The sequence below is a fragment of the Penicillium argentinense genome (assembly GCF_028826775.1).
Source record: "Penicillium argentinense strain IBT 30761 chromosome Unknown utg000010l_segment0_segment0, whole genome shotgun sequence".
In the NCBI taxonomy this organism is placed as follows: Eukaryota; Fungi; Ascomycota; class Eurotiomycetes; order Eurotiales; family Aspergillaceae; genus Penicillium; species Penicillium argentinense.
The window spans coordinates 2,698,834-2,719,167 of record NW_026622669.1 but is presented as its reverse complement, the minus strand read 5'-3'; the positions used below and the strand labels follow the sequence as shown (position 1 = coordinate 2,719,167).

At 52.0% G+C, this 20,334-nt stretch overlaps 10 protein-coding genes across 10 annotated transcripts; 6 read left to right on the top strand and 4 right to left on the bottom strand.

Moving 5' to 3' along the window:
- Positions 1-387: 387 nt before the first annotated feature.
- On the top strand, positions 388-2,277 carry N7532_010696 (FAD-binding oxidoreductase; the record flags this gene model as incomplete). Its single annotated transcript, XM_056623187.1, has 6 exons — positions 388-718; positions 780-947; positions 1,003-1,387; positions 1,440-1,524; positions 1,577-1,615; positions 1,669-2,277. 6 exons carry the CDS (start codon positions 388-390, stop codon positions 2,275-2,277), a joined length of 1,617 nt encoding a protein of 538 aa, XP_056470603.1.
- Positions 2,278-2,963: 686 nt separating this feature from the next.
- N7532_010695 (thiolase family protein) lies at positions 2,964-4,290 on the top strand (the record flags this gene model as incomplete). Its single annotated transcript, XM_056623186.1, has 3 exons — positions 2,964-3,101; positions 3,153-3,787; positions 3,849-4,290. 3 exons carry the CDS (start codon positions 2,964-2,966, stop codon positions 4,288-4,290), a joined length of 1,215 nt encoding a protein of 404 aa, XP_056470602.1.
- Positions 4,291-5,266: 976 nt separating this feature from the next.
- N7532_010694 (class-II fumarase/aspartase family protein) lies at positions 5,267-6,772 on the top strand (the record flags this gene model as incomplete). The annotated part of the gene is made up of 2 exons (XM_056623185.1): positions 5,267-5,422; positions 5,489-6,772. 2 exons carry the CDS (start codon positions 5,267-5,269, stop codon positions 6,770-6,772), a joined length of 1,440 nt encoding a protein of 479 aa, XP_056470601.1.
- A 627-nt stretch (positions 6,773-7,399) lies between these two features.
- On the top strand, positions 7,400-9,161 carry N7532_010693 (Homogentisate 1-2-dioxygenase; the record flags this gene model as incomplete). Its single annotated transcript, XM_056623184.1, has 5 exons — positions 7,400-7,700; positions 7,758-8,395; positions 8,452-8,806; positions 8,861-8,979; positions 9,033-9,161. The coding sequence occupies 5 exons, from the start codon at positions 7,400-7,402 to the stop codon at positions 9,159-9,161; spliced, it is 1,542 nt and encodes a 513-aa protein (XP_056470600.1).
- A 753-nt stretch (positions 9,162-9,914) lies between these two features.
- Positions 9,915-12,850, top strand: N7532_010692 (FTFMHR domain-containing protein; the record flags this gene model as incomplete). The annotated part of the gene is made up of 8 exons (XM_056623183.1): positions 9,915-9,990; positions 10,048-10,102; positions 10,195-10,760; positions 10,805-11,286; positions 11,342-11,464; positions 11,519-11,569; positions 11,630-11,754; positions 11,809-12,850. The coding sequence occupies 8 exons, from the start codon at positions 9,915-9,917 to the stop codon at positions 12,848-12,850; spliced, it is 2,520 nt and encodes an 839-aa protein (XP_056470599.1).
- Positions 12,851-13,032: 182 nt separating this feature from the next.
- On the bottom strand, positions 13,033-13,843 carry N7532_010691 (peroxiredoxin-like family protein; the record flags this gene model as incomplete). Its single annotated transcript, XM_056623182.1, has 2 exons — positions 13,033-13,628; positions 13,732-13,843. The coding sequence occupies 2 exons, from the start codon at positions 13,841-13,843 to the stop codon at positions 13,033-13,035; spliced, it is 708 nt and encodes a 235-aa protein (XP_056470598.1).
- A 394-nt stretch (positions 13,844-14,237) lies between these two features.
- N7532_010690 (uncharacterized protein) lies at positions 14,238-14,744 on the bottom strand (the record flags this gene model as incomplete). Its single annotated transcript, XM_056623181.1, has 2 exons — positions 14,238-14,486; positions 14,556-14,744. 2 exons carry the CDS (start codon positions 14,742-14,744, stop codon positions 14,238-14,240), a joined length of 438 nt encoding a protein of 145 aa, XP_056470597.1.
- Positions 14,745-15,464: 720 nt separating this feature from the next.
- Positions 15,465-16,074, bottom strand: N7532_010689 (copper transporter family protein; the record flags this gene model as incomplete). The annotated part of the gene is made up of 2 exons (XM_056623180.1): positions 15,465-15,971; positions 16,024-16,074. The coding sequence occupies 2 exons, from the start codon at positions 16,072-16,074 to the stop codon at positions 15,465-15,467; spliced, it is 558 nt and encodes a 185-aa protein (XP_056470596.1).
- A 448-nt stretch (positions 16,075-16,522) lies between these two features.
- N7532_010688 (ferric reductase family protein) lies at positions 16,523-18,478 on the top strand (the record flags this gene model as incomplete). Its single annotated transcript, XM_056623179.1, has 1 exon — positions 16,523-18,478. One exon carries the CDS (start codon positions 16,523-16,525, stop codon positions 18,476-18,478), a length of 1,956 nt encoding a protein of 651 aa, XP_056470595.1.
- A 102-nt stretch (positions 18,479-18,580) lies between these two features.
- Positions 18,581-19,714, bottom strand: N7532_010687 (uncharacterized protein; the record flags this gene model as incomplete). The annotated part of the gene is made up of 1 exon (XM_056623178.1): positions 18,581-19,714. One exon carries the CDS (start codon positions 19,712-19,714, stop codon positions 18,581-18,583), a length of 1,134 nt encoding a protein of 377 aa, XP_056470594.1.
- Between the last annotated feature and the right edge of the window lie 620 nt (positions 19,715-20,334).

Sequence of the window (20,334 nt, the reverse complement as noted above, 5' to 3'; positions counted from 1 at the left end):
AGCAGCCCTTGCCATTCTTAATTGTCCGCTACATTTCCTACCCTACTAAGGTAGATAACTTAGAGCCCCTCTGCCCGCCCTGAGGCACTGACAGGCACCATCCGATCGACAGCGGGGCCGTCCCCTCACTTCTCCGCTCGACGTGCATATCAGCACCGGGCAATGCCTGCAGTAACCACACCATCCGGGGCAAGCCTGCTGGCCAGCCGGTGCATGAAGGGTCACTGCCAGGTCGGACATGACACGGACATCATGTGCTCGCGTGCATTGTCCAATCATCGCACAAGATCGAGGAACGCGTGGTGAGAGGGGAAGCTGCTATAAGTACGATAGACACCTTTAGAGCAGAGGGGAGGCTGCATCTCCTGATTCATCGTAATAAAGCACATGTCAACGCCGGGACACCCCACGCGCAATCTGGAAGACTGCCTCAGTAAACTGCTCCTTCACATCATGAGCTCTAAAAACGTACCCCCAACGCCATTACTGTCCGAACAGCATAATGGGATCCCACCGAGGCTATTCGAAAAGGCGCAGGAGGCCAAGTCCGCCATCTTCGACATTGCCACCAAGTCCAAGAATGAACGAACCAAAGTGGCTTTGCCCCAGGGTATCAACCAGGCCACGTTCCGTGTTGCAATTGCAGAGCTCCACGATCGGCTCGGCGAGGAATATGTAGAGTTTGTGACAAGGCTGGATGATGGGTGGTATATGGAGAGTGAGTTACAATGCGACCAACTTGCACCGCAAGAGCACTGGCAAGTGAGCAACTCTGACAGAAGAACGATTAGACCCCAACACCCACGATGGAATGCACGTATCCTCCGAAGAAGACTTCGTCGCCTCCGTCGTCGTATACCCCGGCAGCACAGAAGAGGTTCAAACAATCGTCCAATGGGCCAACCACTACCGCATCCCCATCTCCCCGATCTCCATCGGCCGAAACTGTACGTACCCAGCCAAATAAATCCCCATACATAGCTGACACCATAATAAAAATAGATGGCTACGGCGGCGCCGCCCCCCGCGTCCGCGGCGCCGTAGTCTTGGACCTCGGCAGACGAATGAACCGCATCCTTGACATCAATCCGGATGACTGTACCTGCCTCGTCGAGCCAGGCGTGACCTACTTCGCCCTTTACGAAGAGATCCGTGCGCGCGGCTACAAGAACCTCTGGATCGACGTACCCGATATTGGCGGGGGCTCGGTTCTGGGAAATGCACTCGACAGAGGTGTTGGATATACACCCTATGGAGACCATTGGATGATGCATTGTGGTATGGAAGTTGTTTTGCCGACGGGTGAAGTGATTCGGACGGGGATGGGGGCCTTGCCGGGGAATAATAGCTGGCAGCTTTTCCCTTATGGGTTTGGGCCGACGGCTGAGTATGTATACTCTTGCTGCTTGTTTGGTATATCTGGCTAATTTGTGATCCAGTGGAATTTTCTCCCAATCGAATATGGGGGTCGTGACGAAGATGGGATTTGGATTGATGCCGAATCCTGGAGATCATGAGAGCTATGTGCGATTGCCACACTCTATGCTACTCTTTGATGAGACTAACGGCTGCGCAGCTTTACACATTCCCCAATGACGAAGACCTGAGCCAACTGGTAAGAAGCCACCACCCTTGACACTGCCATGCAATTTGCTGATCGCCTACAAGATCGAAATAATCCGGCCCCTACGCATCGCCATGATCCTCGAAAACGTCGCCCAACTCCGTCACATCAGCATGCAAATCGGTCTAGAAGGCAAACCCCGCAGCTTCTACTACAACGGCCAAGGCCGAGTCCCCGACTCCTACATCCACGAAGCAGCGCAGCACCTCGCCCACGGCGACTGCTCCTGGCTCTACTACGGCATGGCATACGGCCCCAAAGAAATCCGACAATACAAACTCGACATCGTCCACAAAGAATTCATGAAAATCCCCGGCGCAAAACGCATCGACCCATCCACCCTCCCGTCAACAGACTACTTCTGGGTCCGCGACCGCATCGCCTCCGGCATCCCAGACATCGAAGAACTGCGCTGGGTGAACTGGCACCCAAACGGCGGACACGTAGCCTTCAGCCCCGTCTCGCCGGTCCGCGGCGCCGACGCAACAGCGCTGTGGGAAATTGCGCGGAGAAGGTGCGAGGAGTACAATCTCGACCTCTTCCCCACTTTCTGCGTGGGGCTGCGGGAGATGCATCTAATCGTGGAAATCGTGTTTAATCGTGACGATGTGCGGATGCGCGATAATGCGGGCTTGTCTGCGGGCAATGATTGATGATGCCGCCAAACGAGGGTACGGCGAGTACCGGACGCATCTGGCGTTTATGGATCAGATTGCCGGAACGTATAACTGGAATGATGGGGCTTTGATGAGATTCAATGAGCGGATCAAGGATTGTCTGGATCCGAATGGGATTATGGCTCCTGGGAAGTCAGGAATTTGGCCGGCAAGGTATCGGGGGCGCGGGTGGGAGATGAGTGCCAGCGATGAGTCGTCGGAGGGGAAGGGGGTGGGTCAGGGTGTGGGTTCGATCAAGCTGTAAATTGTCATAATGCCAGTGCCTAATGTAAGTATTTCTGCTGTACATTTAATCCCTGCTGAAGGGCCTCGCATTCGCCAAAAATGTGGTGCGTTGAATCGACAGCTCCCCACATCGCTGGGTCGGTCTCCACTGTTCAAGCCAGCACCGCAATCTGCCAATTTGGCGGCAGACAAAAAGGGAGGACGAAAGAAAAGTAGTCAAAAGCAAAACGTAAACACGAACGGTCTCTCAACGTGGTTGTGACCGCCACGGCCGATCGACCCGCGGGAAGCGGGGAGAGTATCCTCGAGCACGGCCCGCGTACGCCGAGGGCGATCGTCGGCCCCACGGGGGAAACCGCCATGATGCAATGCCACTTCCACTTTCTCGCCTACATCCATTTCTCAATTCCCCTTCCGCACACCTCCTATGGCCCAAGATGTTACGACGAACAGCAGGCGAGGTCCTTAAAAAGAGTCCCAACGATGTCGTCGTGCTCTCCGCCGTTCGCAGTCCCATCGCCCGGGCCTTCAAGGGCGGATTCAAGGACTCCTACCCAGAGGAGATTTTGATGCCGGTACGTCCGAACGAATACATAAAAAAACACCACATACTCACACGGTGCTAGGTAATGCAAGCCGCCGTGCAACGAGCAAACATCGAACCAGGCCAAGTCAACGATGTGATGATCGGCAACGTCCTCGCAGAGCTGGGCTTTGCGAAAACAGGTCGCATGGCGCTGAACGCAGCAGGCTTTCCCAACTCGACAACCTTCCACACCATCAACAGACAATGTTCAAGTAGTCTGCAAGCCATCACGCATATCTCGCATGCCATTCTCGCAGGCCAGATTGACGTCGGACTCGGCGGGGGTGTGGAGAGCATGTCGAGGAATTATGCAACGCGCGGAATCCCCGTGGACGTGTCGCCGACGCTCCGGGAGTCAGATGTCAAGGATGCAAGGGACTGTTTGTTGCCCATGTTGCAGACGTCGGAGAATGTTGCGTCGCGGTATGGGATTAGTCGAAGGGAGCAGGATGAGTTTGCGGCGGAGAGTCAGCGCCGGGCGAGTGAGGCGCAGAAGTCAGGTCGGTTTAAGGCAGAGATTGTGCCTGTCACTGTCCGGTCGGTGAGTGTGGGAATTGATGAGGAGACTATTTCGGGTGTGGAGCGGGATGAGGGTGTTCGGCATACGGTGACGGCGGAGAAATTGGCGACTTTGAAGCCAGTGCTGGAGAATGGGTTCAGTACGGCTGGAAATTCGTATATCCCCACCCCCGCACCTTGCTCATTAATTTGAACTTTATACTAACATTAATTCCAGCTCGCAAATTTCCGATGGCGCCTCAAGCACCGTTCTCGCCCGCCGCTCCTGGGCCGAAGCACAGGGTCTCAAACCCATCGCCCGATTCGCCGGCACTCAGGTAGCCGGTTGTGCACCGGACGAGATGGGAATTGGGCCCATTTTTGCCATCCAGAACCTGTACAAGTATCTGGGCATTGAAAATAGGGACATTGACATTGTCGAGATGAACGAGGCCTTTGCGAGCCAGTCGATCTACTGCCTTCGCGAACTGGGCATTGATATGGACAAGGTGAACCCCAACGGCGGCGCCATTGCCCTGGGACATCCCGTCGGAGCAACGGGTGCCCGACAGGTTGCTACTCTTCTCGCGGAGTTGCAACGGTCGGATAAGGAGATGGGCATTGTGAGCATGTGTGCTAGCACGGGTATGGGTGTGGCATCCCTCTTTATTAGAGAATAGATGAGATAGACCGATATCCGACTTCTCATTGTACATAGGATTTGCGAAGTGTCGGAAACAGTCGTATTTTTTGCCGGATAAATGAGGAATGAGTCGATCCTGTTTAGATACCTCGGAGCTTATTTAGGCACACCATCAGACAATAAGGCAGAATACACTCATCCCATGAGATAACAATCCATCTGTTGAGGTTCCAGGATAAGGCACCGAATTGATGCCACATTCCCAACCTCTGTCGGCATGTCTGTCCAGGGAAACCGGAGGCACTGAGCTTGATATACGCTTCAAGCTCTCTTGCCACCATTATATTCTACATTCGGGAGATCTTCATGGAAGAACCCCGATCGAGACCGATTATGAGAGATTTACTACTGTCAGGGGCTTGCTGCCCGTTCAGGGATAAATCCCCCCAGAATCGCACGGAGACAGCATAACACTTTCAAGTCAAGTTCTGTCAATTCCATTAAGGTCGATTTGTCTAGCAGGCCCTCATTCAATATTCAGTGCTTCGTCGCAGCCCATCTCAACACCATCTACTGCTACTGAGTTTCGCTCGGGAGAAATGGATAGACATATATATTTGAAAACTTTGCACCTGGTCATTTATTTTGGTAGATTGTTGGTATGGATTCAGCAGATAATAATTATTACGCGTACCAGCCTTAGAGTAATAATTCAAAAATCTAGGACTAGTCAACCAGGAACTTCACCGAAAAACAGATGGGACGAAATATGAACACGTGATAATCCATGCCTCAAGGCGTAAAGTGACTTACGGATATTGTCACGTGCTAGATTCGACTGCCCCACATGCCTCTGGGTGTTGATGTGGGGCCAGGCGTTGAGCGCGGAGAGCTGGACTGCGTGGAGCGTGGATGGCGGAGCGTCCGGGGTGATAACTGGGAATCAATTCAGTGGACAATTGGCACCTTCAAGTAGTGTCTGTGGAAACTCTTTGCTCCCATTGACCCTAAGCATGTCGAAGATTGTGAGCCTCACACGACCCTTTTCGCAGGTGAACGCTCGCCCGGCTGTCTTTGTGGCGGTTAGCGGGCGTCGATCCATTGGCTCGGTCAGCGCCATCGACTCGAGCATTTTCCGGACTTTATTTGGCACGGACGAGATTCGGAAGGTAAGTACATTTAACAATGATCCGCCATATTTACAAGCAAGATCGCAAGCTAACTTTGTGGGAAAGGTCTTCGACGACGAAGCATACATCCGCCGCTGCGTAGACGCCGAAGCAGCTCTCGCACGCGCGCAGTCACAATGCAATGTAATCCCCTCAAATATCGGGGCAATGGTCACGCAGCGAGTGCAGGGATCAACACTCGACTTTGATCGTCTGCGCCACGAAACGGAGATCGTGGGATATCCGATTCTCCCGCTTGTTCGCCAGCTATCGGCCATGTGCGGCGACGAGGCGGGTAAGTATGTGCACTGGGGCGCGACGACGCAAGATATTATGGACCTGGCAAGCGTACTCCAGATGAAAGAGGGTCTGAATATCGTTGAGCGATTGCTCAAGGACGTGATCAAAACTCTTCGTCAGCTATCGGAGCAATACAAGGATACGCCCATGGCTGGTCGAACGCATTTGCAACATGCATTGCCCGTGACGTTTGGGTATAAGTGTGCTGTCTGGCTATCTGGCTTCCAGAGGCACCTCGAGCGATTGGAGCAGCTCCGTGATCGAGCACTGCTGGTGCAATTCGGTGGTGCGGCGGGCTCGCTTGCATCGCTTGGCTCTGGCGACGACGGACTTCGAGTACGCAAGGCACTCGCCGAGGAACTAGGTCTCTCCAACCCCTCGATTACATGGCACGTGGTGCGGGACGGCGTGGCCGAGATTGCAAACTTCCTCGCTCTAATGGGAGGATCCATGGGCAAGCTGGCTCTGGACATAATAATCATGTCCTCCAACGAATTGAGCGAAGTCTCCGAGCCCTTCGTCCAGCACCGCGGAGCATCATCTACAATGCCTCAAAAAAAAAACCCCATCTCCAGCGAGGTAATCCTCGCCGCATCCAAAATCCTGCGATCGAATGCCGGCCTAGTTCTCGACGGCATGGTAGCGGACTTTGAGCGCGCTTCGGGTCCCTGGCATCTTGAATGGGTTGCGGTTCCAGAGAGCTTTGTCATTGCCGTGGGCGCGCTGTCGCAGACGCATTTTGCGCTGTCCGGACTCTCGGTGAATAGCAAGCAGATGCTGGACAATCTTTATTCTACCAAGGGCTTGATTGTGGCGGAGGCTGTCATGATGGGGATGGCGCCGCATGTTGGTCGTCAGCGGGCTCATGATCTTGTTTACGAGGCTTGTAGGGAGAGTATTGAGAAGGAGCGAACGCTTTTGGAGTGTCTACTGGAGAAGGACGAAGTTACAGAAAAGATGAGCCAGCAGCGATTGAGTGAGCTTTGTGATCCGGTCAACTATCTGGGTGCATCGTCGAGAATGGTGGATGATGTCTTGGCTGTCAATTGAATCGAGCGAGCGAGATGTGCTCAAGTCGTTGGTACATAATATCTAGCTGTATATGAAACCCAACATGAATATTGATGATATTCCCCATTGACATCCGCATACTTTCTTTTTCTTTTCTTTTCTTTCTTTCTTTCTTTCTTTCGTTTTTAATTGATTTAGTGTTTCGTCAACAGAAGTTCCGAGCTGTCTAAACAAGACGAATCCGGTAGATAGTAATAACTTATCTTGACAGTAGTTCTTAGCGTAGAAGAATGGGGCTCTCCCACCCTTTTAGCTGGGGCATTTGGCCGGGATGACATTCCGGCGTTGGCCTGCTCCACATCCACATAGCCCCGCAATGAAAAAGCCAAAGAACTCGAGTTCGTGGTCGGCCCACAGTCGAACCCGAGATCTCTATAGGGGCATGAGGCCAATGTGGGTCCGTATGTGGGAGGTGTATAAGACACAAACGATGATAGAAGAGCTCCATATGGGTCTCATTAGCGAGAATGGGACATGTCCAAGCGATAAAATCGTGGTTGTAAAAGACTCTTCTTCCTCATATCACGCAAATTACTTGAACCTATCAACTACGACTTTTCTACAAAGACTGGATACCAACCGCACTTTTCTATCCTACTCGACATAATGCCTGCTTCACCTATTACAGAAAGAAAGCCGGTCAAAGACCTACAAAAGGTCTTCCACTATACGGATGCCATGAGCCGCAAGCCGACAAGAGATAACGATCCCTACGAATACCAGGCTGGCTTCGGCAACCGTCACCAATCCGAGGTCATCCCCGGAACACTGCCAGCAGGTCAAAATAACCCCCAGGAGGCTCGCTTCGGCTTATACACGGAAGGAATTACATACTCTGCCTTTGTAGCTCCACGACATGTCAACTTCAGCACATACATGTACCGTGTGCGGCCTGCAGCAGCTCACAGTACGTTGCCCTCGCCCATTAAAGTCAGTCTTTCATGCTAATAGCCGCGTCTCGAAGATGGCTACAAGGCCAACATCCCCCACAAGTCCGATATCGAAAACTGCCTAATGACCCTTAACCCCAGAGTGGCGACTCTGGCGGAACAAGGCGAATGGGCGCCTTTCCCACTACCTAAGGAAGACGAGAAGATCGATTTTGTCGACGGACTGCACACCCTCGGAGGAAGTGGAGACCCCAACCTGCGCGAGGGAATCGCACTCTACGTTTACATGATCAACGCCGACATGGACCAACGAGCATTCTGCAACACAGATGGCGATTTTTTGATCACCGCCCAACTGGGAAACCTGGATATCCAGACCGAGCTTGGAAAGCTATTCGTGCAGCCCGGGGAGATCTGCGTTATTCCTCGAGGCATCCGCTTTTCTGTTCGTCTGGGACCAGGACACAGCGTCGCTCGCGGATACATCACAGAGATCTGGGGTTCGCGATGGGAACTACCTGACCTAGGGCCCATTGGAGGACATGGTCTGGCCAACCCTCGCGATTTTTTGCACCCGGTGGCCTTTATCGATGACAATCTGCACGAAGACTGGGCTATCGTCAACAAGGCAAATGGTCTGTACCACGCAATCGAGCAGGATCACAGCCCGTTCGATTTAGTCGCTTGGCATGGAAATGTCGTCCCTTACAAGGTATGTCATGGCCGTCACACACTTTCCCAAGATGCCAATTCTAACAATCACTCCAGTATGACCTGACGAAATTCTCCTCTCAAAACTCCACTTCGATCGACCACACCGATCCCTCCATCAACACCGTCCTTACCGCCGCCTCTCGCGACCCGAACACTCCCCTCGCTGATTTCCTGTGGTTCGGACCTCGGTGGGATGTTGCATCCAATACCTTCCGTCTACCCTACTTTCATCGCAACTCGGCCACCGAGTTCCTCGCATCTCTATATGGGAATGGACTGGGTCGTTCGGATGACTTCTTGCCTGGTGGCGGAAGTGTGGAGATAAGCCATACACCGCATGGCAACTTCAGTGAGGATTATGTATATGAGATGCAGAACCAGGTCAATCAGCCTCGGAAGATCCTTGAGAGTGAGTTTATTTCGTTTTTTTGCAAGTCGAATTTCAGGCTAATTATTTATGCAGACCAAATGACCATCATGATTGAGAGCAGTCGGTCGTTCTTGTTCACGGAGTATGCCCGCACTGGCTGCGGCACTTTCAAGAACCAAGGAACTGATCCGAAGGTCTGGGATGCATTGCCGGTAAGTTCCTCATGTTAAGCGTTGATGAGACTTTGTTAGTAACCTCCCTGCAGGATAAGTTCTCCTCGTACCCCAATATCCAAAAGATCCTCCAGCGTGCCAAGGAGGACCGGGAGGCTCGCAAGCAACGCCTTGAGACATTCTACGATGATGACCGACTGGCAGAACTGGCTCGTCAATAGACTTGGCAAATCAACTGTTATTTGATAGTTTGAGTGCAAATATCCAGCTGTCCCTTTCAAAATTGAAACGTTTCTTCCCGAATGTGGTTCATCGCATTAGTACAATTGAATTCTGCCTGACGTCAGGCTGTCGGTACTTGCAAACGCCAACTGCCGGCAACGTGGCCAATGGGCGGCTCGGCAAGCCGGCTGAATCAGCGCCGGTCCGAATGAGCGGAAAGATGGGGAAGTGGGGAGCTTCCAGTTGTTTACCTGCAACTTGAACTTAGGATCAGCCAGGTCTTCATCTTTGGGCTGAAGAGCACCATATCCATCTTTGTATCCCGATGTAGTCCAGTGCTAGCTGATCGGCAGTGGACCGCTGCTAGGGCTCGGATCAATAGCCTGTCTCTCCCCACGGGGAAAACCAGTGGCTTGTCGCCAGGGGCCAATGCGACAGCCTGGCCCGGCGTCATCGACTGCCATTCGTAGACGCAGTGGGACTGACTCCCGCAATGGGATCATTGGCCTGCGGGACATCCTCGGTAGAACTAGCGCGAATGAAGGATTAGAGGAAGCCGATCGACTGGCCTCGAGTGGTCAAGGGAGAAGAGAAAAAGGCGCTTCGTCTCGATCGGCTTAACCCCAGGGAGGGCTGACTAACCGCCCCCTCTCCACCCCGACTTCTGCACTTCATCAGCTGCGATGATTTTTGCTTCCTCAACTCAAAACCATGCGCCGCACGCTGTGATGCGCTGATCTGCGATCCCCGCCATGGTCCTTCGAAAGTGCAACATCTGCGACCGTCGCTTCAAGAAGACCGAGCATTTCAAACGCCACGAGCGATCCCGTCAGTCCCCGATTCTGGCGCAAACTCCACAAACCAGATGCTAACTGACGGCAATAGACACCAAGGAACGCCCGTACGAGTGCAATGTCTGCCTCAAGCGGTTTTCTCGAAGGTGCGGATGTCCCAGAGTGAAGAAAATTGCGCATTGATCTGCCCAATGCGCGAAACACGCGTCAGGACAGCAATAATCTAACGGCTATGCAGCGATGTCCTAAGCCGACATGCCAAGGGCCATAATCAAGGCGCTACGACAGGTGCCGCGGTCAAACCGAATAATGCGACTATAGACCAAGCTCAAACGCATGATCGACGCCAATCTGCCATAGTGGGAATGTCTCCCATGGTGCCGGGTTCTGAGAATGGTTCGCAGCTGTTGCCCAGCATGACGACAGACGCGCATGCGTTTGCTTCCATCGCGACGCCGCGCGATCCAGCCCTCTCGGCTACCGGGATTCCACCGTCATCATTAGACTTCCTGGCGGATATCTCTGCCCACCACGGTCGAACCGAACCGGACATGAACCCAATGATGATAGATGAGCAGCAGTCCTATTTTGGATGGAACGAGGTGAACCCGGCCGACCACTCGCAACGAAATAGTCTCGCTTTTGAGCCCGCGCCAAATGATGTGCTGCAAATGTGGCTCGAGCCTCGTACCGACGCCGGATCGAATCACGGTTCTCTCGATTTCACGAACGGCCACTTCCCGCTCATCAGCGACAATGTGGTCCTCACTCCAGATCAGCAAAGTCGGCGCTCAATAGATGGTGGTAAAGCAGGGGGGATAATATCCCCAACGAACGTTTTTCTAAAGTCCAACGCTGTTGGCTGGCTCCGCCGAACCATACCGGCCGGATTATGAACAGTCTATGGCGGGACATCGTGTGCACTGATGTGGACAACGTCTTTTCCATCAACGTCTTGCAACCCCCAAACGATACGCCACACATTCAGGGATCACGCTGTGGAGTCGATGAAGACTGCAGACGCAGACTCCAGGCTGTGTTCGGCCAACCTCTTCCCTTCCCGCAGATGCGATCACCGCACAACGGAGCCGCTTCTCCTGCTACAACAGGCTCGGCTTCTAATTTCTTGCCGAATTTCCCTCCTGCTGAGATCTTAGATATGGCACTAGACCTATACTTCCGCAATTTCCACACTCTTGTGCCGTTTGTACACCTTCCTACTTTTTCCGCAAAGACGACGCGGCAGCCACTTCTTTATGTCATGTGCCTCATAGGCATGATGCTACTTGGAACGAAAGGAACTGCAAGTTTTGTTTCTAGAAACTTTTCGGTATGCATAATTCTGCTGTTTCTGCCAATACTCTATCTATTAACTCGAATCCTAGTATGTGCTTGAAAAGGTCACTGCGGATCTCGCCAGGTGCACTATGGGTGTCGAATCCCCGTCTAGCACGATCTCCATTTTCGCAACTGCCTTTCTTTTTCTGAACTTGGCAGTATTGACAGGCGTAAGGCTCTCACTGTTGCATCAGTGATCGTTCGAAATGTTAACTATGTCACAGGAAAAGGGACATCTCGAGCAATGCCAGATGCTCTATGTGAATCTGATGTCGGTGAGTAATCATTGAATTTGACATCTTAGTAGCTGTGAGCAAAAGCTAATGATGTATTAGATCACACAACGACATGGTCTTTTTGCGGCGACTGAAGGCCAAATTCTCGATATGAGTCTCTTCGAAGCCGTGCCAGATATCGACATGAGATGGAAGGCATGGAGCAAGGTTGAGTCCACCAAGAGGTAAGTTGGTATTTAACCCACGTTTTTCTACAGTTATTAACATTTTCCTCGTAGGATTATCATCGGCCTACTCCTACTGGATTCCTGGTATTCTTCACTTCTTTCAACAAGTCCAATCGTCGTGCCAGACTCCCTCCAAATCATTATGCCTTGCAACGAGGCCCTTTTTCGCGCACATTCATCTATGCGCTGGACTCAACTAATCCGCAGCGGCAAGAGGATACTGATGCCCACGGTGCTGGCGCCGTCAGAGAACATCAACATCCCTCCTCTGGAAGGTTCAACCGACGAGTTTTCCGTCCATGCAGTCCTAGCCATGGTCCAGCTTCGCCAATCAGAAGCATATCACCGGCTACTCTCCAACCGAGCAAGCTATCCATTCGCACCCTGTCACACATACGCCATGGACGGACGCGCCAGATGTCTTCCATCTATTCAGTTCCAAATCGCAAGCAGCTACGGCGAAACAATGGAACGAATGAATCCCAACGCTCTCGTCATGTGGCATCACATGTGTATGATGCTCACGGCTGACATCCAAATCTTCGATGTTGCCGCAGGCCGAGCCGGGCCGGGACCAGCTCGCAAGGCGCTCGACGATATCGCGGAGTGGTCACAGACCCCCGCAGCCCGGAGAGCTTGTCTTCATGCTGCCCACATCTATAAATCCATGACCAACCGCAAAGCCTCCGATCATCCCACCTTTCACTCCGTCTTTTCCCTCTTCTCTGCGGCTCTGGTACTGGGTTTGTACACATTTATGGTCCCTCAATCCGCCAATGCAACCACTACGATGGGCTCTATCGAACTAATGGATGACATCAACTGGGAGCAGGTCAGTACGGAGGGTTTCACGAGCTTCATGGAGCCAAGAGGCAGTCAGTCTTTCTCTCCGACAGATGACCCTGCCGTCAACTTCATTCGCAACGGTGCGATAATCTACCTGCGAGGTGTTCCCTTCCAAGGCGGATACCAGTCTGCTCGTCGGATCTTGCTCGACTACGCTGGTCTCCTCAAGGACTCCGGTAAATGGAGCGTCAAGAAGTTTTCATACGTGCTGCATATCATGAGTGATGTACTCATGGATGTTGAATGATGCCAAGGCTCTTAATTCCTCCGTTTATTATCATGTATACTACCTTCAAGGCTAGGCAGGCGGAGATTCGATACTCCATGTATAGCTGCTAGACGCGATGAATATGACCTTGATGAAACAAATACCCAAAGAACTCCAACCTGAAACGCTTCGCTAGAAACACCCAACACCAATTTTCACTTTTAAATAACCGTCGTGGCCTCAACCTCATCTTTGCAGCCCTCTGCTCCACTTTCATCCCGACTCACACTCCGCACCTGCTGCGTCCCTTCCAAACTTCCATTCACCTCCCCCTTCGCACCCTTCCCAACTAAATCCGAGCTTAAGATCTCCATCAACTGCTCCGCAGTAAGATGATCATTCGCCGCCTCCATTCGATGCGCATACCTGAGCTTCTTATCAACAAAAACCCATTCACCTCCCTGCTGATCCCAATTCCCACCCTTAAGCGACGCCAACCCGCGCTTCCAAAGCTGCTTGAGACACGTCGCGAATGAACTGCTGAACGAATGCTCCGTGTACGGCGGCGGGTCCGTGAACGCGCTCGTCCGCTTCATCTGCAACTTGTCGTATATTCGTCCGGACGGGTCGGAGTAGATCGGGAATTCGTCTGTCGTTTCTTCGATGTACGGGACTATCATGGAGGGGTCGCCGCAGCCTATGATTATGACTTGCGCTGGGCGCGCGGAGGGCGGGATCATGTCTAGGAGTCTTTGGTGCATTTTTCCGGCGAGGGTGCGGACGTAGTCTTGGTCGTAGATGCAGAAGAAGTGGCGGACTAGGTCGTAGGCGTTAGCAATGTTCAGACACAACTTGGAGGTGGCTCTCACCAAATATCACGATCGTCGTGATTGAATCGCCCTTTCCAGCGACAAGCTCACCGAAACGTACTGTCTCGCCATTCTTGGACTGGATGTCGATCTCGTAGGCTTCGTGGAGGGTTCCATCGCTGAGGAAGGTGGGCCACTCGGAGGAGATTTCGAGGTACGTCATGGCGGTCAAGACAGCATACTCTGTGCAACAGATTCCTGGAGGTTGAATTCCTTTATTGTGATAAATCAAGATTTTTTTCAGGTAAATTAACCTTTGTCATCCATCGCGGCCACATGGGCGCAGGTCTAGATTGTATGGATGACATCATGACCGCGGTGTCCAGGTGGGACGGCTAATGGGAGTTGATGAATGTAGAGCTTAATTTAGGCTAAGTAAGCTTATGCTAATTGATTTCAAAAGTGTTTATAGGCGCTTGGGTGATTTTCTATCAACGATCTTGAAGTCTAGAGCTACTGTCTCCAGAATCAGGTACTATCAAACTAGTGCGAACAATGCTAGCAATCCTTCCACTCCTCCCGGCTCTGTGACTGTCTGTCAGACATTTCTCACAAAATCATCTAAAACAATTAAGAAATCCCGACTCCGTGGAATACAATGTATCCCAGTAAACTGGTACAGGTACGGGGTCTCCCAGAACTCTTGTACGTGGAGCGACTGGGCCGGATCGATCATCGAATTCATAGTCGCGACAGCATTCGAGAGGGGCGTCTGGATTTCGATTCGTATGCAGGATCAAAAAATAATTTTTCTCTAATTTGAAACTACTGAAGCCAATGGCAAATTCCAAAGGCGGATGTTTCGTCTAGAGAAAAAGTCAGCTAACAACGAGTTCATCGTAGAAGATCCATCGGAACTTTCAGACGATTCCTACCTTAGACTTCAGATCAAACACAGACTCCCTTTTCTCTGAAAGCGACGTAATCAGAGCCGCGACAGCTGTTCCCGCAGAAAATCCCACAATCCCCACGGACGGCCCATGCTCTTCAAGGATCTCAGAGATGGACTTTTGAATGCCATCAATCTCATCTTCCTCGGGATCACCATGTCCCCACGCACGCATGCTGCTAGCTCCTTTCAATGGATCGTCGCAGTTTGGCAAGTTGAATGGCTGTTGGGTATACAAATTCAAAACTGTCCACGCCATCTGCTTTTGAATTCTGTCACAGGCAGCTGAGGACGGTCTCGCATAGAGAATTTTGCATGAAGCGGGTTTTGTAGGAGAAGAATTGACCAGACCAGTTTTTATTAATTTGGCTGTTCTATAGACATCTTTCAACCTGGGTTGCTTACCGTGCAGCAAAAGGATGCGGGCACTGGCGGGTGTAGAAGTATCTTATTCCATGTTGGTGCACAGATTGGACCTGCGAAAATGTTCTCGGTGCATTGCATTCCATAGTCTAGCTTCTCTTAGACCTGGCTGCCTTTTCTACTGAGATAGTTGGCGTGAATACAGTGACAATTGGGCTAAGGTAGTACATGTCTGGCTGACGCATGTTATATCCAAATAGGAATCGAGATGACCTGCCTCTAGCTATATCTAGTCAGCTCCAACGCATGAGGCTTTACGGAGAAGACAGTACTCGTCTTGAGACCTCGCGGGAATACATGAGTATCGGTGGTTGCATCTCTCGAGTCTACATTGCGACATGTATTCTCTCTATTGTGCGAGATCAAGAAGCGATCGTTTTATCAGTGGTGTATGGGATTCATGGCATTCGTGATATGTGCAATCGCTATGCTTTAGGGTATCGATGTGAATTAACAAGTCGAGGTGCTAGCATCACCCACAACATACGGTGGTCTCCTCGACGCCCTTGGCGCCCTCATGGGTCTCATCTTGATCCAAGTCCAGATCGATCTGCACCACCATCCAATCGCACAGAAACTTGCCGAGGCCGGCGCCGATAAAGATGCAGATGATGACGTAGACATTGAAGTACATGGCCAGCAGCATGATGATATAGGCGCCGCCGAAGGTCAAAGCGTGGAGGAAGGCGCGGGCCAGCTGCTGCAGCGGCGTCACGCGAAAGCGGAGAGCGCGACGGGCGTGTTTTCCGCCGGCACAATCCAGCCAGTCGCCGGCCAACGCGGTCTTCCGCGCGGCGGCTTGGCGCTCGAACTGGCGCGTCAGCAGGTTGTCGTATTCTTTGCCTGCCCGCCGGAAGAACTCGACCAGCACCACCAGCAGAATCGTCCCGATGCACGTCGCCGCGAACATGCCATTGTTCTGAATGTGCCATCCCTCCGAGAGGAAGCACGCGTCGATGGTGTACCAGTTAAAGAGCATCTGCTGGATGTCAGTGGGGCGCACATCGCCAAGGCCGGACTTGGCAACTCACGGAGATTTTGCACTCGCTCGAGCTGCTCGAGCCCATGTCCATGTCGTGCATGGTGGAGGAGTGACGGAGAATGAGGGAGTAATGGCAGGACAAATCGAAGATAATGGACCAACGGAGTCCTCGAGGCCCTCGTGGCTTTTTAGAGCTGGCCGGCGACACTGCGGATGCCCCTCCACCCCACTGCGGAGATTTCCCCGAATTGAGTGGTCTGCCGTTTACGGTAAAATCTGCTCAAATGCTCTCGAGGTGGACGTTTCAGGCAAATCAAGCGGACTCGGCCCTCGATCTCGCCATGGCCGGCTCGGATGGCAGGCCTACAAGATGCCATCATTTTCGCTGTGGCCGCTGTGACATCAAAGCAGACCTTCTCAACCCATTTCTCGTCTTCAAGTCCGACGCCGCCGGTCTATGAAAACTCCTCCTCATACGGCGCGCTCCGAGCTCCATCGTCAGCCAGAATCGACTGCGTTCTGATTGAACCTAGACACCAATGGCAGCCATGTCGTTTTCATTGAATGCTCGGCATATCCAGGACATGAGCGCTGCCGCGACATTGGAGCCTCATTGGGGATACGCCGACCGTGCCCTTCCGTGTACCAGCGATGCGGGCACTTGCGCCTATCTCGACGCCGACTACTCAGCCCACGATCGCGGCATGCTGTATACAGGCATCTTGTGGTCAGTGATCTGTGCGATTCTACTTATTTGGGCCTGCTGGAAGCACTACGACCACTCATCTACAAATTCGGCACTGTTCGCGCCCCGATTATCCGGCATTTACAAGGTTCGCCGCACACTCGCAGCGCTCACCCATCGATATTTACTTCCAGATGCATGCCGTGCGATCTTCGGTCGTACAACGCGCCTGCAGGTGCTCGTCCTAGCCGCGCTGGCTGGATATCTGCTGATATTCAGCTTCGTCGGCATTCAATATAACACCTGGGTAACTCCCGTCTCAGAGATGTCTGACGCCTACCAGACCCGCTCTACCATTGGTCCCTGGTCCGATCGCGTCGGTGTGCTGGCGTATGCCCTGACTCCGCTCTCGGTCATGCTGAGCAGCCGCGAGTCGTTTCTAACTCTTGTCACGGGTCTCCCCTACCAAACATTCAACTTCCTCCACCGCTGGCTCGGGTATATCATCGTCGTACAGGGCTCTCTCCACACGATCATGTGGTGCATTGTCGAGCTAAGACTGTACCAGCCCCAACCGACGACTGGAATTGAATGGGTCACTCAGACTTACATCGTCTGGGGTATTGTCGCTATGATTCTATTGCTCGCAATCTTTTTCCTGAGCACGCCGTGGGGCATTAGATTCACTGGATACGAGACTTTCAGGAAAGTCCACTATGTTCTCGCCATGGTCTACATCGGCGCCTGCTGGGGACATTGGAAACAGCTCAAGTGCTTCTTGTGGCCGTCGTTGATTTTCTGGTTCATCGACCGCGGCGCACGCCTTGTTCGCACCGCCATCTTGCATTATCATCCCGATCAACTCGATCAGTCACGAGTCTTGGGATTCAAGACCGCAGAGGCATCCGTTACCCGTTTTCCGGAATCAGACAATGGCGACGTGATCAGACTGGTCTTGGAAAATCCACAAGATCCGTGGGCCATTGGTCAACACTACTACCTCTGCTTCAAGCAAGGCAGCATTTGGCAATCGCACCCGTTCACGCCTCTGAATGCCCCCGTTGTATCACAGGGCAAGGTGAAGCATTCATATATTGTACGAGCCAAGAAGGGCGAAACAAAGAGAATCGCAGATCTCGCCGCAAATGGTATCTCAAAGACACCGGTTATTCTCACGGGGCCCTACGGGGAATCGATGACGAGAGCTTTGACACCAGACACGAATATCATCTGTGTTGCTGGTGGCACGGGCATTACGTATGTCCTTCCGGTATTGCTGGAACTGGCCCAGCGATCGCCATCTCCTGATCGGAAAATCCAGCTCATCTGGGCCATCCGACATTCGTCCAATACAGAATGGGTCGGCGAAGAACTTGCATTCTTATGGAAAGCTGAGAAGGCCTTGAATCTAAAGATTGACATCTTTACCACGAGAGATTCCACCGTCAAAGGCCCCTCGTCGAGCGCCGAGGATCAATCGGGTATCTCCACCCCAGATCTAGACGAGAAGGCTGTAAATATTTCTCCTGCTTGTGTATCGTCTGCATCAGGGATCTGCGACTGCTCGAGCTGTACACCGGGCGAGAATCTCAGCTTCTCATCCGACTGCAAGAAGAAACATCCTTGTCTCCACAAGCTGATCCCGGATTTCCTGGATATGAATATCCGAGGCCCTACTACTGTCTTTGCCAGCGGGCCTGGCGGGATGATCAGTGACCTGCGGAGCATCGTCGCCTCCTGCAACTCCGGCTCCAAGGTCTGGCATGGACATGAGAAATTCGATGTCAGCCTTGTTTGTGATGATAGATTAGAGCGGTAGCTTGATGCACATCACATTGTACATAGTTCACATAGCATCCTGCACGTATTGCATCCCCCTGCGTTGATACCACATTTGCGAATTTCTTCAGATTGACCGTATCTAAAAGTCCGTAATTGACGTCCCTAGGTTCTTCTTGGCCGCCAACGCAAGAATCGCATTTCCAGCGACGAGATCCGTGACACTAACCCCGATACTCTTGTACACAATCAAGCCTTCAGCTAACCATGTATTCAGGCTCTTTGTGTTTTCAGAGCTAAGTGCAGCCTCGTCTCGCTTCCAGCTTAGTACGCGACCAATGCCCAAGATCTGGTCTTCATTCAAGCCACCCTGAACCACTTCACCGGCATGAATTAACGCATGCTCCTCATCATCCACAATCAGTGTCCCGGTGGAGTCGTCGCCAGACCTACCAAACCCCTTCCCACGAGTGATATGATGCAGAATCTCCGGGCTGACCTCAATCATATCCGGCTGCCACGATCCAACAGCAGAGATGAACGGAAGTCTTCCGTGCCGCTTCTCCAGTCCTAAATCTTCCAGTGAGAACAAAGGCTTCGTAGATGGAACAGTGCAAAAGATCGCATCAGCCCGTACAAGAAGATCTCGCAACCGTGACTCGGCTCCAATTTGAGCAGAATTCAGAAACTCGAACCGACAACCCGACTTCCACCGAGACGCATTCTCCTCTACCACAGTTTGAATCAACTCCTTCGCCCGCTCCTCGGACCGATTTACAATCGTAATAGACCCAATCTCCTCCCCCCGAATAGCAAGCGCAAGCCGAGAGTGCCAAAGCGCCTGCTTCCCAGCGCCAAAAATAACAATTTTCTCCGTTCTGCGTCTCCACGAATACGGGACCATCGCATTCATCGTCGTGCGATACCCAGTGATTTCCTCGGCGTTCAGAACGCCGGTGGGAAGTCCGAACTTGTCGACGAGGACCACAATGCCATGTAGAGCTTGCTGGGCAAGGGTCCCTGTAGGAGTGGGAGCAGGATGCACGATGATTTTTGTCCCGACGTTTTCGGGGGACGTGAAGGGCCTGAATAGGATCTTTTGACCGTCGGGTCGATTGATTATCCCTGGACTCGGTTGGTATTCGCCCTCTTTTCCCGGACAAATTGAAATTAGGCAGTCTTCGATTTGTTCTTGGAAGGAGGCTATTTCTTCTTTCGACAGGTCGAGGAGGAGTTGTTTGATGGCGCTGTCGCCGAGGACGGTGAAGTTGCTCATGGTGGCTGCAAATTATTTCACACGGGGGATATGAGGTGGTGGATGTTTCGTTTCGAGGGATATATCATCAAAGTCTCATATGAATTAATGAAAATTTGCATTCGATTGATTTCACCGGTCTATGACTAACACAATGGAGCTATCTGAAGGATTCCAGACGTTTTTAGAGCGAGCACCGCAACGAACTTTATGCCGATCTATTGAACCCCGCACGAACGAATTGCGTATTGTCGTCGACGCAGATAATTTACCTTGCTGCCAGATCTCGGACTTCTCACGAATTGCTGGTGTTAATCTGTATTTCCATTAAAAAGTTAACCTACAAAACCTCCAAACCTTCGCACAAAATATTTTTATCATTGGGACTGATCCTAAATGATCGCACGTCGGTCGTTTCATCTCATCTCATACCGGGACATGTTCCCGACTTTCAATCATCCGAGCATCGGCGTCGATACCGATATCTGGCCTTCTTTAGGCTAAGACGTCAGGACTGCGGGCTGCTTATTCTCGTCTACCTATGGTAAGAGCAGGCTTGACAAATCAGGAAACTGAAATGAGAGCATCTTGCCAGGCGTGTATTCATTGGTTGTGTATTATCAATCTCCGCAGGACATTCA